This window comes from Bison bison, unplaced genomic scaffold (genome assembly GCF_000754665.1).
Source record: "Bison bison bison isolate TAMUID 2011002044 unplaced genomic scaffold, Bison_UMD1.0 scf7180017863946, whole genome shotgun sequence".
NCBI lineage: Eukaryota > Metazoa > Chordata > Mammalia > Artiodactyla > Bovidae > Bison > Bison bison.
In genome coordinates, this window is record NW_011494518.1 from 1,372,109 (window position 1) to 1,391,031 (window position 18,923).

The following is an 18,923-nucleotide window of genomic DNA, read 5'->3' on the forward strand; positions in this document are numbered from 1 at the left end:
TTTGTTGATGAAGTCATGTCTCTGCTTTTTAATATGTTGTCTAGGTTGGTCATAACTTTCCTTCCAAGGAGTAAGCGTCTTTTAATTTCATGGCTGCAATCACCATCTACAGTGATTTTGGAGCCCAAAAAATAAAGTCAGCCACTGTTTCCCCATCTATTTCCCATGAAGTGATGGGACCAGATGCCATGATCTTCGTTTTCTTAATGTTGAGCTTTAAGCCAACTTTTGCACTCTCCTCTTTCACTTTCATCAAGAGGCTCTTTAGTTCTTCTTCGCTTTCTGCCATAAGGGTGGTCTCATCTGGACATCTGAAGTTATTGATATTTCTCCCGGCAATCTTGATTCCAGCTTGTGCTTCTTCCAGCCCAGCGCTTCTCATGATGTACTCTGCATAGAAGTTAAATAAGCAGGGTGACAATATACAGCCTTGACGTGCTCCTTTTCCTATTTGGAACCAGTCTGTTGTTCGATGTCCAGTTCTAACTGTTGCTTCCTGACCTGCATACAGGTTTCTCAAGAGGCTGGTCAGGTGGTCTGGTATTCCCATCTCTTTCAGAATTTCCCACAGTTTACTGTGATCCACATAGTCAAAGGCTTTGGCATAGTCAATAAAGCAGAAATAGATGTTTTTCTGGAACTCTCTTGCCTTTTCAATGATCCAACAAAGAGTTGGACACAAATGACTAACTGACGTACTGATGTACTGATGTGAAAGCTGGACCATAAAGAAGGCTGAGCACTGTAAAATTGAGGTTTTTGAACTATGGTGCTGGAGAAGACTCTTGAGATTCCCTTGAATAGCAAGGAGACCAAACCAGTCAATCCTAAAGGAAATCAACCTTGACTACTCATTGGAGGGATTGATGTTGAGGGCTGCCCTTGTGGCTCAGATGGTAAAGAATCTACCTGCAATGTGGGAGAGCCGGGTTTGATCCCTGGGTTGGGAAGATCTCCTGGAGAAAGTAGTAGCAACCCACTCCAATATTCTTGCCTGGAGAATTCCATGGACAGTGGAGCCTGGTGAGCTACAGTCCATGGGGTGGCAAAGAGTCAGACACCACTGAGCGACTAACACACACACACAAGCACACTGACGCTGAGTCTCCAATACTTGGCAACCTGATGCAAAGAGCTGACTCATTGGAAAAGACCTTGATGCTGGGAAAGACTGAGGGCAGGAGAAGGGGATGACAGAGGGTGAAATTGTTGGATGGCATCATGGACTCCATGGACATGAGTCTGAGCAAACTCCAGGAGATAATGAAGGACAGGGAAGCCTGGGGTGCTTCAGTCCATGGAGTAGCAAAGAGTCGGACATAATTGGGCAACTGAACAACATCATCCCAAAAGACGCTCCAATAAAGTATCTTCTCTGAAAACACCAAAGTCTTTCTAAAATTAGTCAACATTCAGTTTATGAAGCAATTGTGCAGGAGGAAAATTAAATACAGGCGAGAACAGAGGTCACAAACAATATATTATCTCTTTATAATATATTGATACTATATTTATACTACTTTAAAATGCAGTGTATTTAATGAACAGTTTCATTAAGATTACGGCCAATATTTAGACACAAGTTTCCTGTTCTAGAGATGCCACCACAAAGTTTAAAAACATATAGTAATATGTATGCAATAAACATACAATAGTTTGGAACCACAAAATGCCATGTAAATAGCATGAAAATGGCCCAAAAGGTTTTTTTGATTAATATATTTAATTGGAGGACCATCACTTCACCACACTGTGGTGGCCCCTGCCACACATCCACGCGCATCAGCCATGGGCGCACATGTACCCCCCCATCCTGAACCCCCCTCCCAACTCCTTCCCTGTCCCATCCCTCTGCATTGTCCCAGGCACTGGCTCTGAGTGCCCGGCTTCATGCATTGAATTTACACTGAAAATGGCCCAAAAGTTTTTATACAGAAAAACAGTGAATCATCATCTGTTTCTCAGCTGAGTTCTCTTACTGATTTTAAAATAGAGACTAGAGAAGCTCCTATCTCGGTAACTGTTTTCCAGGTCCACAGATTATTCCCCTTTGCATCCTTTCTGTTTTAGCTCTCCCAAGTGACATCACAGTGTCATCACTGCTCAGACTCTCCAGCGTCACACACTTAGATAATTCTAGAAAATGGACAAACACACAGACTCCTGCTTACGTTAAGTTTCTTCTACTTCCTAACACTGCTTCTGTCACAGGCAGCACCCAACAGCAACAATAATCTTGAGCTACTTTCAACACTGGTAACACGACAAAATCAGCTGGAAGAACGAACAGCTTATAACTCTCCACTGCTGAGCTGGGTCTCTCCTTAATTTTGAGCAACTTTCCCCCTCTGCTTCTGCAGTGTTTGTGGAATCTTGGCAGAGGGGTCAGACCACATCACCAGCTTATGCTCTGCATCTCTCCAGAGCTTTCCCTTCACCTCTGTGCTCTGGAGGACACGCCTTTTCACGTGGTTCTCAGCTCTGACTGGCTATCAAGATCAGCTGGGAGAGTTTCAAACAAATACTGACACCTGGTCCCACTCTCTGGCTCAGATTTGATGTGCCCACATTGAGATTCAGACCAGAATTTTTCACACAGTTCCCCAGGTAATGGTAGCATGCAGCTGGACTTATGAGCAACTGCTCTGCAATATACATGGTTTCGCCATTTCCTGTGTTATACAATAATTCAAAAGGAACTACTCCATTTAGAAAATGATAGTAATATCTTTTTGCCCTCCTTAGTTTCAACAAAACATTGAAATAGCATATCAAATGTTAAGCCAATTTTTTTCATGTGGAAATACAGTATTTATAATTTGGTCAGAAATGATGATTATGAGAACTGTCATGAGAAAGTTAATTCTAATGAATTTCCCTGACAGAACATCATAGATAAATGCAGATGATCTTTATATTGTATCCAAAAGTCATGCTTAAATGATTTATAATCTGATTTTCAATTCAGCTCATACATTACTGATCTAAACTCTTAGTAAATCAAATCAGCTTCATAATTTAAAAAATGTACTTTACATGGTTTAACATAAATGAGGTTGGTAGAAATTAATACATGATAATTTTCCATGCTTTTATACAACTAGAATGACTAATTCTTAGCACAGTTGAATGCATTTTCCCAGTAGACATTAAAAAAACCAAAGCCACATGAAAACCAGACTCCTTATTCTAAAAATTAAGTCCATCTTTCTCTTTCATAATTTTCCTCTTTCAATTTGTATTTGGGAAAGTAAATACAAAAATGTATGCTTACTATTTGGTTTTCATTTCCACTTACTGATTTTGTTTTAGTATGTACATGAGTATATAAATATGAATAAGTAGTGATTTTGATAGATGGATACAAAGGATAATAATACAAAGCCAATTAGGAACATTTTTTGCCTTTTTTTTTTTTTTACTGTTTTTCATGTCATCTATTTTAGTGCCATTGTTTCAAGTGACAAAATATGACAGAGACTATGGGAGACGAGATATTTGTTCTTGACTGTCCCTTGATGGGGGAAGATTGACTACTTCATTGACTGTGGCATTTCCACAGCACAGAACAGGGCATACATGCAGGACGCAGGAACAAAATATTTGCTGAGGGAGGAATTCTAATACCCACTTTTTCCACCACAGAATGTTCCACTAGAGGGTACTAGAGGTTGGACTGTTGAGAGACCCCTGGACAGCAATGAGATCAAATCAGTCAATCCTAAAGGAAATCAACCCTGAATATTCACTGGAAGGACGGATGCTGAAGCTCTAATACTTGAGCCACCTGATTTGAAGAGCCGACTCATTAGAAAAGACCCTGGTGCTGGGAAAGATTGAAAGCAGGAGGAGAAGGGGGCAGCAGAGAATGAGATGGTTAGATAGCATCACTGACTCAATGGGCATGGATCTGAGCAAACTCCCGGAGATAGTAATCGACAAGGGAGCCTGGCGTGCTGCAGTCCATGGGGTCACAAAGAGCCGGACACGACTTAGCAACTGAAGAACAACAACAGAGGATACGACTGCAAAATTTTCACCATTCAGGGATCTAAACTTTGGAGAGGTCTTCTTTCTTCCTACTCTTCTCCCCTACTTCTCTTCCAAAACACTAGTTCCTTAAGTTTTAAGATAGTAACAGATGGTCTGAAGGAAAACAATGTTTGCAGGTTTGAAGATCTTTACAAAGTGCGATATGTGAGTAGGATGGTTTAGGATTGAGAATTAGGTGGGCCTCCAGAGATGGCTGTCTCAGAGGGATTCTGCAAGGACTGTGGGCAGTAAATGAGGGGTATGAAGGGCTTGGGCCAGAGCCTGGCAGAGAAAGCAGGCAAACATTAGTTGATGTTGACATTATTATTTTAAGGATTAAGCTAAAGATATGATTATGGTATACATCATGGCATATATCCTCCTCCATAACATATTTGTGGCATATCACTGTCAGCAACCAACCTAGACAGCATATTAAGAAGCAGAGACATTACTTTGCCAACAAGGTCCGTCTAGTTAAGGCTATGGTTTTTCCAGTGGCCATGTATGGATGTGAGAGTTGGACTATAAAGAAAGCTGAACACCAAAGAATTGATGCTTTTGAACTTGGTGTTGGAGAAGACTCTTGAGATTCCCTTGGACTGCAAGGAGATTCAACCAGTCCATCCTAAAGGAGATCAGTCCTGGGTGTTCATTGGAAGGACTGATGTTGAAGCTGAAACTTTGGCCACCTGATGCAAAGAGCTGACTCATTGGAAAAGACCCTGATGCTGGGAAAGATTGAGGGCAGGAGGAGGGGGGGACAACAGAGGATGAGATGGTTGGATGGCATCACCGACTCAATGGACATGGGTTTGGGTGAACTCCGGGAGTTGGTGATGGACAGGGAGGCCTGGTGTGCTGCGATTCACGGGGTCGCAAAGAGTCGGACAGGAGTGAGAGACTGAACTGAACTGTCAGTGAGCCCTTACCATACACATTCCATTCGTTTAATTCTCACAGCAGCAACGGAGGACTGTGCTAACAATCTCATTTCACAGGTGGAGAAATAGAATCTTAAAGAAGTAAAGATATTTGCCCAAATTCATGGGACAAGTAAATGGAAAAGATTAAAATCAAGCATAAGACATTTTAGAATGAAATACTGCCATTTGCAGAAACATGGATGGATCTCGAGATTATCATATCAAGTGAAGTAAGTCAGACAAAAATATATGATATCAAGTATATACAGAATCTAAAATATGATATGAATGAATGTATTTACAAAACAAAAATAGACTTACAAACATAGAAAACAAACTCATAGTTACCAAAGGGAAAAAGGTGGAGAAGGATAAGAGATTGGGATCAACAGATACAGATACAAACTATTATACATAAAAGAGACCAACAATAAGGTCCTAGTGTACAGCACAAGATATTATATTTGATATCTTACACTAAAACGTAATGGAAAAGAATTTTAAAAAACTTTTAGTAATTGAAGATCTCAAAGTAGTTACTTTTCACGAATCTGGAGTATATACAATAGAACTGTACAAATATTTCAAATGTATGAATTATCTGAATAAATTTCACTTTCTATCTTTTCTGCCAGCTGAAAATGTGTAAAATTTCTTGTCAACTTTCTAGGGTTCATGAAAAATGTCACCTACTTGGTCTCTATCTTATCCTGATCTTTTCCTCAGGTTAGATCAATGCTCAGCACTTTGGCATTTCCACTGAGGAATGAGCAAAGGGGTAAGACCAGACTCAAAGGTCTTCCTGTAGATTTTGACAGCTTGAGTGACACATTGTGGGTAGGGCAGCTTGGGACTTATGGATGCAATGACAAGTGTTTATCTGCCTATGTCACTGGCTTAATCAGTTCAGACATTTGATTGGGGCTCTCAAACTGGTCTTCTGGATACTAAGACAACACACACATTGGTCTGATCTTTCAAAACACGACATAATTTTCAAGTTTTAGAAAAATAGTGAAAGACCTTACTTCCATCAATTACTTTTTTTAACATGAAGTTCTACTCTATTGAAAGATTAGTCCTATATATTTCAAACCCTTCCACTCTAAATTTTTCTCAAATAATCCTGAAAAACAAATGACTCTTGTTCAACATTCTATAAAGCATCATTCATTCAATATATCTATATTTGTAGAAGCAACAATTACTGAGTGAAACAGAATACAGAAAAGACATATGGCATTAAAAGCAAACATGCCAATTCAAATATGACCAGAATATAAGGCCTACCATTGGAGGGTTATAAAAATTACCGAAAATGTATGCCTGTGCATACAAGACTTTCTGGCACCGAGTAGGTGTTCATTAAATGAGTGGTAAATGCTTTCCCAGTGTACCCACACTGCATTGATGTGGACCCACCAGCAGAGGGAGCTCACGGTGCTGTGAGGTTGGATCAGCAGCATTCCTTCAGCTCTTTAAGCCAAAGGGCCCCTTGCTTTTATTTCTTATCAAACACTAATTATTACTAAACCCATTAGATTATGCTTCTTATATTAAACTGTGTACTTTTCCCAAACATCTAATAAAATGTGGTGGTGATGTTTCTAAAAGGTAACAGTGATGTTCATGAATTTAACAGCTAAAACAATAACTGAGTAATGAACAGTAAAACACCAGTTTTAGAGGAGATATGGGACATTTCCACCAACTCATCTAGTGGCACTCAAGGGTCAAAGTATCAAATTAAACATCAAAATTAGAAACAATTCTTGCTGTATCTTTAAATTGTCATGTTCTTAGACTTAGTAATAAAAATCTGATAATGATGGATAATCATGCTCAATTTATGTAAGTAACAGTTCCTATAATCATAGGCCTGAAAAAAGCAGCTATTCCAGTCTTCTAGGTCATTTTATTTTAATTATAGTTTTTATTTTATAATTTTATTTATTTTACTTTGTTGTATTTAGGAAGAGTTCCACACAGAGGTGAATGCATTCAGGCAGCAGAGTCTAGCCTGATGGTTGCAATTTTATAAATCTGGGTTGATCCTAAGTCATCACTAGACTTCTGAGCCCTAGAAATCCATTCTTCTTGTGAGCCTGAATCTAAGATAAGGGTTTCCTTCCAAGTGCCTTGGGTCCAAACTTCTTCACATTCCTATAGAAAACCTATACAAGTCTTTTTACTAAGTAGAGCAGAAGAATGCACAGCAACTGATATATCCACAGAGCATAATGTAAAGAAGGAATGTTGTCTTACAATAATTATTAAAATAACACTTATTAAATGCTTCCCATGTAATAGGCACACTTTTAACATATGTGAACATATATACTAAGTCATTTAATTTTCCTTATATCCCTTAAAGGTGGGTATTATTATCATTATCCCAATTTTATACATGGAGAAGCTGAAAGAAAGGGAGAATAAGCATCTTGCCCAAAGTCACTAAACTTATAAGTGGGGGAAGGAAAGAGTCAAGCCCACACTGTCATCCACTACTTTACAGTAATATGCTATGAGTACTTCAATATTAATCAGAGAATGAATCCAAGTATTGGCACTATTAATAATCCTATTCTATTTCATTATAACTTATATTTTAACATCCAACATTAGAAAATAAGGAAAAACAACTCTCTGTTTCCATGGTTTTCAATTAATCTCTTAGACTTAAGGAGTCATTTGAAAAAGCATCATTAATATACAAATACCATTTCATTTGAAAAAGTATTACTAATATTATAGATACTGTTGTTCTTTGAAACAAAAACAGTATAAAAATGTGAACAGAAAAGCACTCCAGGGAAACCTGCCCTCACTTAATGCTCACTGGTCAATACTGACGTTCTGAGCTTGGTTTTGGAATTCACAGGGTAGGATGGAGGAGGAGATCAGGATGATAATAAAGTTCAAAAACAAAAATCAGTCAGGCAGTCCATGGCATCATTCTGTACCAGTCAGTGTAGGATCAGACTGAGAGGAGGGGTTACTGACAACAGAAGGCAACTTTTCATTCAAAGTTTAAAGGAGGGGATAAGATGTTGCAGAGACAATGCAACAATGATCTTCAGACAAAATAATGATATTCTAATAAATACTAAAAAATGGTTCCAAGAGAACAGAGAATAGCACTGAGGTTAGGTAGACCTAGAATGATTTCACAGAGGGTAGATACTGACAAGAGACTTCTACCTAGAATATAATTTTAAAAGGACATGTCTAATCCACTTCACAAAATATTTCCAGCAAAAGAGATTTGACAACTATGTCTATACTCTTACTATATCTGAACAATTCATTGTGAATTACAGTATTTCATATAAATTATATGGAAGAGATGACTAATCATTTGTTAAAACTCCTTAGAGATAAACTGAGGACATCAGAACCAATACACGGCATTACTGAACCCAGTCCTGTCCCCTGCAAGTCCACTTCCATATTCTAATTTGATATTGCCAACTACTCCTAAAATTAAAATTCTGCCAATTTTAAAGACAGTCCATTCTAGACTTCCTGTCTCAGGAGTGCATATTCTTTAGACTGTCCAGTGTGAGTGGGCAGAGTCTGGAATGCAAGGCTGGCCTAGACCTCTGGGAACAATGCTGAAACATACAGCAAATCCCAGAAGACCCCACCCAAATCTGAGAAGTGTACCCATCCATTTCACATTCATTGAGACTCTACTATGTGCTCATCAAAACTGGCCAGAACTGACTTGATTATTCATGTCCCTTGTTCCAAAATACTTTCATTATCCAGCTTCTTCTCCCTATTGTGCATATCTATCATTAAGTTTGTGACATTTCTCATAAGTATATATCTGTTTACCTGTTATTCCTATAACTGAGTTCTTTGAAGGCTTTAGCCATCTTGGCCAACTTTCTATGCCAAGTACCAACATAAGTAATGGATAACATTTATTTAATAAATGAAGGAAGAACCCAAGGAAGAACTCTTTCTTTAATAAAGGAAGAGTTGATATCTGGCACCAATATTTTCTCACTCCTCACCCCTCTGAAGTCTGGCATTACCACTAAAACAGGTCTTTCCAAGGTTCTTAACAAACCAATTCTTTCTAAATTCAAAGACTCCTCCTAGGCTCTTACCTAGCTTGACCTCTTGGCCTCTTTTGATATGCCAACCACTCACCTCTTCTCAAAATCTCCCATTCTTCAACTTCTATAAGGCCACATTGACCTGATTCCCTGGCTACCCCTTTTGCTTTTCCTCCTCCGTCTATTTTTCTTGCTCTTTTTTCTTCCCCAATGGTTCTTAACCATGGATGAATACTGGAGTCATTTGGGGACCTCTGCAAACTCCCAATGCCCTACTAAGGATTCTTCACCCAACTCCAATGTGTGTGGGTGAAGCTTTTCCACACCACCACCAAGAAATTCTCTGATACTAGGTGGGGGTCCTGAAATCCAACTTGTAATTACAATACTATCTACCTGGAGATAATGTCAGATCCCACCAATTAAGGATTCAGTTCTACAAGATCCTTGACAAATGTCTGAGTAATAACTTTTAAAGTTTAACCCCAGAAGCAAAAGCAACAAAAGCAAAAATAAATAAGTGGGACTACATCATACTACAAAGTTTCTGCACAGTAAAGGAAACCATCAACAAAACAAAAAAGCAGCCTACTGAATGAGAGAAAATATGGAGCAGAGCTATATAAAAACATGCCCAGCATCACTGACCATCAGGGAAATGCCAATCAAAATTACAAGGAGCTATCACCTCACACCTGCTAGAATGGCTATTATCAAAAAGACAAGAGATAACCAATGTTAGTGAGGGTGTGGAGAAAAAGGCTGTGCATTGTTGGTGGGAGTGTAAATTGGGGCAGCCACTATGGAAACAGTATAGAGGTTCCTCAAAAAATTAAAAATAGAACTACCATAGTTCTAACAATCCCAACAATACTTTTGGGTACATATTCAAAGAAAAGGAAAACACAACTAAAAATAGCATAATGTATCCCCCCTCTGTAATAGCCAAGATGGGAAGCAACCTAAGTGTTCAATGAAGAGTGAGTGGATGAAGAGCTGCAGTATATATATGCAATGGGGTATCATTCAACCATAAAAAAGAATATAATCTTCTTGTCTGCAACAACATGACTGAGCCCTGATGACATTATGCTAAATGAACTAAGTCAGACAGAGAAAGATAAATACTCTATGATCTTGCTTATATGTGGAATCTAAAAAAAAAAAAACAAAGCTCAGAGAAAGAACAGATATGTGGCTGCCAGAGGTGGGGGCAGAGAGGGAGAAATGGGTGAAGGAAACCAAAAGGTAAAAAAAAGAAAAAAGTACATACAGTACATTACTGAAGAACACTGAAAAATACCTTACTATCACCCAGCAATTTGTGATTACCTTCTATAGGACTAGGAAATTTAGGCAACTTTAATAAATTCATATAAAACTTCCTCGATGGGTAATGGAACTTTTAGAAGAAACTTGAAAGGTAAAAATGCACTGGGAGTATGTTTAACAGTTGATTAAAATACATGAAATATTTAAAACAGACTACTTTCTTTCCTATTACCCCTCAACACACACTTCAGATGTCAATCTCAAGTCCACTGGTTATTGAAGTTCCCATCGATGTTTTCCTTTGGTTTGATTAATTTACAAGTGTGGCTCACAGAACTCAAGAAAACCATGTTACTCACCAGATTATCAGTTTATTACAAAAGGAGTAACTTAGGAACTGGATGGAAGAGACACAGAGGGCAAGTCATGGGAAACTTGAAGGGAGCTCCCAGGCCCTCTCTGAATGCACCGCTCGTCCTAAAGCCCCACATGTTCACAAGTCCTGTCCTTCTGGGCTTTTATAGAGGTTTCATTGCATAGCCATGAGTGATTAAATCATTGGCCATTGGCAACTGGTTCAGCCTCCAGCCCCTCTTCTTCTGCTGGTGTCAGGGGGACAGGTATGAAAGTTCCGATCCTCTGATCATACAGTGTGCTCAGCTCGCAACCAGTCACATCCTTTGGTCCTAAAGTCACCTCATTAACCTAACAAATGACATATTTATCACTCTAGAAAACTCCAAGGGTTCTAGGATCACTGTGTCAGAAATGGGGTTGAAGACCAAATATATATTCTTACTATAAACCACAATATCTAACCTAGCTAGACCCACTCCCAGAGACTTAATTAGTTTAGGAGAAGGCCACCAGCACTGGGCTTCTTAAAGCTTGGCAGAAGAATCTAGGTTGCAGCTAGAGTTGACCAATACTGTTCAAGCTGCTTCTCAAATGGCAGGAGTCTTGTGGGATCTCTTCTGGGTCCAGTGATCCATTTAACCTAGAACATTCCCAGGTTAAACTCTTTAACTTCCATGGCTTTGATTACCATCTCTATGCCAATTTCCTTCAACTCTGAACTGCCTATATAGACCTCTCCTGCCCAGCAGGCCCATACATCCAACTGATTACCAGGTATCTATTTTTACATCTCACGAGACATAGCACCATCATCTGTCCAACAGCCCAAGTCAGAACCTTGGGTAACATCTTTGAAACCTTCTTCCTGTTCATCTCTCTCATTTAATAATTACGAAGTCCAGAGACCTGGGTTACAGAGACCCGCTCTGCAGACAAACAGCAGATGTCACCACTGACTAAATCAACGGCCAGTACAGACACCGTGGACCTCCTGCAGATCTTGCCAGCTTTTGTCTCACGTGTATTAGTGCTCACTGATACCTGGGTTCTGCCATAATCCCTTTTTCCTGCCCCTGAGGAGCCCAGGAGCCACCTTAACAGCCAGCCCAGGCCTCTGTGGGTACCTTGGCGTGAGAAGCGAGCCAACTGACTTCCTCCCTGTACCCACCAAAGCCAAAGTACATGACTCCTGCCTCCACCCCAGTGGCTGATGTCACCCTCAGGCCCAGGCTCAAGGTTCGGCCAGGCAGCTGTGAGGCTGCAGGTCACCAGCCTGCTGCCCATCATCCCGCTTCACTGCTGTGCACACATCCAATGAGAGCACACTCACAGCCGGGCCCCCTGTAGGTTCCTGTGGGTCTGCACCAGACCCTGCGTCTGTCACTGCTCAGCACCACCATGGCCACTGGAGCCAACACCTCCCTCTGTGCATCTGTGCCCCCCAGCCCAACACTCAGCCCCAGCCTCCACTGCACTGTGCCCACGCGGAGGCAGAGTATGTGACCACACAAGAGCATGCTGACAGCCAGGCTTCCGCAGCTGCCAGAGAAGGCACCAAGTTGTAACACAATAATCCGTGCTCGCGTCTCTCATCTACACCGCTTCACACGCCAGTCAACTGTGTGCTCCTTTTTTCCATCCAAAGATACCGCCCTCTCAAAGACCTCAGGGTGCTCATACATGCTTTGCTCTGTCCAGCGCCCTCTCCCATAACTTCTTCCTCTGCTGCTGCTGCTGCTGCTAAGTCGCTTCAGTCGTGTCCAACTCTGTGTGACCCCATAGACGGCAGCCCACCAGGCTCCCCCGTCCCTGGGATTCTCCAGGCAAGAACACTGGCGTGGGTTGCCATTTCCTTCTCCAGTGCATGAAAGTGAAAAGTCAAAGTGAAGTCGCTCAGTCGTGCCTGACTCTTAGTGACCCCATGGACTGCAGCTTACAAGGCTCCTCCGCCCATGGGATTTTCCAGGCAAGAGTACTGGAGTAGGGTGCCATTGCCTTCTCCATCTTCCTCTGAGATAACTGCTTTTTTCCCTCAGTTTTCCACTAGAATTTCTTAGGAAGACATCACCTTATTCTCCTAACTAGATTAGAGTGTCTCAGCATACTTTCCTATAATAACCCACGCTATAGACTGCAAACCCCTTGAGGCAAGGGCCGTGTTTCTTTTGTGAGCCCAGGTTCCAGCACTCAGGCATCCCTCAGGAAACGGCCAAATGAACCAATGACCCACATGCACAATGGATCACCATACCCAGCCCAAGAACTGTGGCCAAGGGGAGATATTTTTTAGCCGTTAGAAATATCACCAAGCGGTCAAGTAAATTTTTGGCAATAAATAAAATGCATTTTAGAAAACCTCATCTCTCAAACCACGTGGAAGCCATTCTTTCAGAGATGGAGTCTGGGAAACTGTTAGAAATCAGGAAACTTAATTCTTTTAATATGATAGTTTATTCATGAATCTCTCTGTTTTAATTTTGTGCATAATTAGCATAACAAACCTCTGTTCAACGATGATTTTTCAAAATGACCAGTCTGTGTCAACATCAGCTTCATAAGCTACAATTTAAAGAGTATTGAAAATAAGAAAGAAAAGTTATCAAGAACATATTTGACGTTTCAACAGTGAGTGGTTTGTCTTTTAATGTTAAATTAATAATTCCTACAAATCAGGCAGAAGTGAGAATGAGGTAATCATTAGTTAAATGACACAGATGCTAATTAACTTAACCTCTTCCAAATAGGTTATATAATTTCCAGAAAGAAATCTGAAGGGAAATAATGATGACTAACTTGTAATAAATCATTGCTCTCTCTAGTAAGAAAAAGAGGGACAAGAGGGGAACTTAAAGGTCTAGTAATTATACAACACTGATCTAGAAAAGTGAAAATCCTATTTATTTTACATATAGACATTGGGAAGGCACTTGCTAAAAAGTCAGTGTTATTTTACATAGGGAAGTTATGTTTTTCTAAAACAGTGCTCTCCAATAGAAACATAATGCAAGTTATATATGAAATAATTTTTACACTAGTCACATTAAAAAGTAACAAGGAATAAGCAAACTTAATGTTAATATTTTCTTTAACCTAATGCATCTAAAATATTCTCATTTAAATATTCAATAGATATTAGTTTAAAACTGTTTATTTCAACATATGGTCAACACCTAAAAAATCAAGAGATTATATATATATTATATATATATACATGTATGAATTTTTTTGTACTAAGTCTTCAATATCCAGATGTAATCTGTATTATAGGACCTCTCACTACAAACTAGCCACATTTCATGTACTCAATAGCCGTATGTAGCTTGTGGCTACTGTATTAGACAATAACTATATAATTTTATGTATTTTGTATACATTTCATGTACATTATATAACAAAATTATAACCTTTATTATCCAGACAAGTATTTAAGTCTGTATGTGCATACAAACACACATGTATAATGCTATTAGTAGCTATCAGTATAAAGCTATTGGCAGCAAGTTAAAAGTAATGAAAGATCTAGAGAGTATGTCTTTTGAAACATGAAATAAAGAATCTTTTTAATACAATTTTACAGTCATTTGCATATTTTATTATCTTCTACCTTCAAATATTGGTGACCATGAATGGACCATTCATGGTCCATTAATACATAATGGTGACCATTATGTATTTGTATCATCAAATACATAAACAAAGTCATTACTTGTAATGCCTTAATTTAGCAACTGTGTTCAAAGTTTCCTTTTAAAAAAACCTAGCAAGGATGCAGAGCACCTGAGTAGAAAACCAACTGAAACTGGAAATCACTATGGCCTCCCCAGACACAGAGTCTTCACGGACAAGTTTGGGTTCAGACCTCCTGATAGGCAGATTACCTTCCTCTGGGGCACAGAGGGCAGTGCCAAGGAAGTGAGCAGGAGAATACCTCTTAGGTAGGCATGGAGGTGGGAGGAGCCTGTCTGCACACAGGAAGAAATACATCTCTTCTACAGTCAATTCACTTCACTAAAAGAGGTACCTGACTCTCAACATCTCATCCCCTGAACATTTGAGATAAACAGGCATTTGCTGCTCACTTCTGATTATGACTACACTGAACATACCACAGTATGGGATGATATTATGCACAACAGAGAAGAGGGGTTAGGAGGTAGGGCAAAGGGTATTGACATCCTCTTTTGAAGGAAGGAATCTACCTGAATGCAACTTTGAAATTCTTAGACCTTAAGACTAGTCCATGTATACAGCACTTTGAATTGTGTAGGAGATGAGCATTATTTTAAGGGGTCTTTTAACTTCATCTTCTTGATAGCAAATTAGGACATGAATGAAAGAAAACACATCTTATGACATGGATATCATAGCTCAATATTTAGTTATTATAAGATATTTTTGGTTGAGCCAACAAAAAATATTTTTTCACTGTGTTTCAACTGTTATCTTTTCATTTATACATTTAACTTTTGGTTTCATCTATTAATTGTCTGTATTTATAACCTCACCATACCTATAACAGGTAACATGCAGATATAGATTTAAGTAGAAAACAGAGATAAAAATAAACTAATATTTTTTGAATGTCAGTTAAATGTAAGATAGATAGTGAGCTAAGCATAGTCCATACATTTGAGACAGAACAACTAAAACCATCTTATTCAGATGATTGTGTGTGTGTGTGTATTTTTTCCTTGACAACTTTTCATAAAGAATACTACATAATCTACAAACCTGAGAATTTTAAAAAGCCTTTAGTTACCAATATATTGTTTCCAGTGTTACCTTTCTAGACATTATCCTCAGTCCCTTATTTTACAGCTTCAAGTTACTTCTGAGATTGCTCTGAATTGAAACATACAATTTCTTTATATAAGGAAGATACATTGTTTAAAATGTTACATGAGAAGTAATTTCAGTCAACTCTTTTGCAAATGTTCAAAGATGTGCAAATGTTCTATTACTATAGCCATCAGTGTGTCTACCAGTTGACTGACTACAAACCTTGTCGTCTGCCTTTCACCTCAGTAAATACCTTTTTTATTGACCAAAAATCTTAAAGTTGAAAATATCCCTTTGACTTATCATTTCTAGTTAATTCTCTTATTCATCAATCAGGTTGATAACAATGAAGCTTTCACTTTGCTTTATTCATTTATCCACCCAATAAATCTTTACTTAATGCATGTTTGCGATACATCTACCATGCACACATTTCTCCATGGATATTTCTGTAGTCACTTCCTGTGTTCCACGTGTCCGAAGAATTTAGGCTTTCCTACAATTTTGACAGATTTTTTTTATTATCTTAAATTTTAATACAATATTGTGACCGGATCTTTCCAGTTAAATACAGACATCTAGAAATAGATTCAGTGCCATTCCAGACAGGAAGTAGGGGATAAATACCAGTGGTTGTAATGTCATGAATCAGGAAACTATGACAGGACAGCAAAATAAAACATTTCCCTCCTGAGACCTTGTCAAGATCCTCTGGCAGATCAAAGCTGTCTGCTCTGCTCCCTAATTCTTCATCCCTCAAGTCTCTTAGGCAAAGACAACTATGCTTTGCAGAGTTATTCCAAAGGGATAGGTCTGTGAATGTGTTATGCTTTCCTAGTCTGTCTTTTGGGATGGAAGATGCTTAATAAGAGGGTGGGACTTATTCTACGCAGCACAGACAACTCTTAAACTCTCATGGATGCTCTTTGAGTCAAAAATAAAATTCCATTATGTGCATATTATATTTGAATTCACTGTCAATGAAGGGAAGAAGTATTCCAGTTTGAGAAAAAGCAAAGACTACTAGGTAAAAAAAAGAAGGAGGGTATTAAAGATGCAGTGACTAACTTATCCCCAAAGACCATGGATAATAAGATTAAATAGAAAAAAGGTACTAAGTATAACAATTTATTCACCATTCATGGGTGACTCACCAGCTCAGCAGACACCATGTTGGACTCTTCAGTGAATTTTATTTGCATTGAAGATGTATACATGACAGAAAATGGCTTGGACTTTGGACCCAAGCAGGCCTTTTCCAGTAGTCATGTATAGATGTGAGTTGGACTATAAACAAAGCTTAGCGCCAAAGAATTGATGCTTTTGAACTATGGTGTTGGAGAAGACTCTTGAGAGTCCCTTAGACAGCAAGAAGATCAAACCAGTGAATCCTAAAGGAAATCAGTCCTGAATATTCATTGGAAGGACTGATGCTGAAGCTTGAAACTCTAATACTTTGGCCACCTGATGCAAAGAACTGACTCACTGGAAAAGACCCTGATCCTGGGAAAGATTGTAGGCTGGAGGAAAAGGGGATGACCAAGGATGAGATGGTTGGATGGCCTCACCAACTGTATGGTCAGTTGGTGGATGATGGATGAGTGTGAGCAAGCTCCAGCACTTGGTAATAGACAGGGAAGCCTGGCGCGCTACAGTCCATGGGGTCACAAAGAGCTGGACAGGACTGAGCAACTGAACTGAACTGAAGCCTGACTTTGACTTGCAGTCCCATCTTCCACTCACTAGCTGAGTAACTTTAGAAAAAGTCCTTGCAACACTCTGAACCACAGAGTCCTCAAATGTAAAGTAAGAACAATGCCACCCATGGCCCAGTGTTGTTTTCTGGAAAAGAAGAACATATATGGCAGTTCCTAACAATGTTTGAAGCAATATAGGGTCTGAATTAATATTAGTTCCCCTTTCTTCCCCCATTGTGTCTATGCAAAGCAAATTTGCTGTTGAGTTTGAAACATGAATTTTCTTCCCTCTTCCAATAGAATGCATTTTTCAAATTGTCACAAATCTAAGAAGAGACATAAAGAAATCAAGAGTCTTTGAAGAGAAAAATTAATAATTATACATTAAACCTCACTTTATTAATACTTATATTAAGAGTGGAGATGCCAATTTTTTCTTGTGCTCTCCTTTTATATTTCATATCTTAAGTAAAACTGTATTATTTTCTTTTAAGTCCTTAGGCTAAATGACAGGGCATGGGATCCATTCCAACTGCTATTCCTGATCTGCCCCTTAGCCTGTTCTTTAACAAAGTTGATAGGTCAAAGATGGAAATAAAATTCTCAAGTCTTGGCTTCGCTGGATCCTGTCATTAATGTGCTGAGAGGTTTTAAGATGTGCTTTACATGTGGGGGGTGGGGGAGGAGGGAGAGAGAGAGAGGTGAAGAGAAGGTCTAAGGAGGTGTAAGAAACTTTCCTCTACATAGTTCTGTCAGAATACAGCAATCACTGTCATAAGCAAAAAGGAGAAAAACACTGAAAAAAGGAGACTTCTTTTATGTTAAGAAGGGAACATGGTGTTGAGTTAACAGTGAAAATCATCCCCTTTAAATGAGAATAGGCAATAGGAGTTTTTCCCAGGACTTGTCTACCGTGGGGTCCACACGAGTGGGGTGAGGGCTTACTAGCTCCCGTCCCCAGATCCCACTCACCTAGCTGAAGCTGTTCGCAGGTCCTGGCTGGATTCTTCCCAACCTTGCATCTGTAAATAGCCCCAGGTTTGACCACTGAAGTGTTGGAGAGCCAGTTGGCAGTGGGCGCCCCGACTACGAGCCTAAGAAGAGAAACACGCACGTGTGCGCAGATGTTAGCCTTGCTGCCCACTAAACCCGGGGTCTCCCCAGAGGCAGGCGGGCCGCTCCCGCCACCTCTTCCTCCGCCCACCACCCCAGCACTCAACCCGCCACCCCAAACTTCAGGGCCGGGCGCCAGAACGCACCCCGGCTGCTGCCACCCCAAGATGAGTTCGTTTCCCAAGCACTTCTCCAGCGAGCTGGGTTCCCTCCTGCCTTCTCTAGAGGGAGGAAAGTTTGAATCAGGCAGGGAATCCCTGAGGCGCTTTTTGCTATCTGCTCTGAGATGCCAAAGGTTCCCGCGTCCGACCCTACTCACCATCGGTTCGCCCCGTGGCTGTGCAGCACCACCGAGTAGCCGAACAGGGTGTTGGGGGGTCCCTTGTAGAGCAGCGCGCTCTCCGTGTCCACGTTGTAGGGGCGCCCGGTCGGGACTCCCGAGCACAACAGAAACATCACCGCCTCCCAGACGGCCGCCCCTCGGGGGCCCGGCCCTCGCCTCGCTTCCACAGCCATGCGCTCTCGGAGGGGAACATTCAACACTGAACCGCCACTCTCCGTCCCAAAGTTGCGCGGGATGCGACGGTTGGCCGAGGGGAAGGGCGCCCCAAGAGAAGAGGCTCAGCGTGTCCGGCGCCAGCGGGCGGGAGGGAAGAAGAGAGGGAGGAGGGCAGGGACCA

The 18,923-nt window shown here is 40.2% G+C and overlaps 1 protein-coding gene across 1 annotated transcript in view; it reads right to left on the reverse strand.

Moving 5' to 3' along the window:
- The window catches only part of ITGA4 (integrin, alpha 4 (antigen CD49D, alpha 4 subunit of VLA-4 receptor)), a 93,584-nt gene extending 74,667 nt beyond the window's left edge, over nt 1-18,917 (reverse strand). Inside the window, exons 1-2 of the mRNA XM_010833848.1 lie at nt 18,563-18,917; nt 18,103-18,224 (exon numbers count right to left, since the gene is read on the reverse strand). Coding sequence (XP_010832150.1) covers nt 18,103-18,224; nt 18,563-18,759 — 319 coding nt within the window. The 5' untranslated portion in view covers nt 18,760-18,917. The remainder of the gene's footprint in view (nt 1-18,102; nt 18,225-18,562) is intronic.
- Nucleotides 18,918-18,923: the final 6 nt, after the last annotated feature.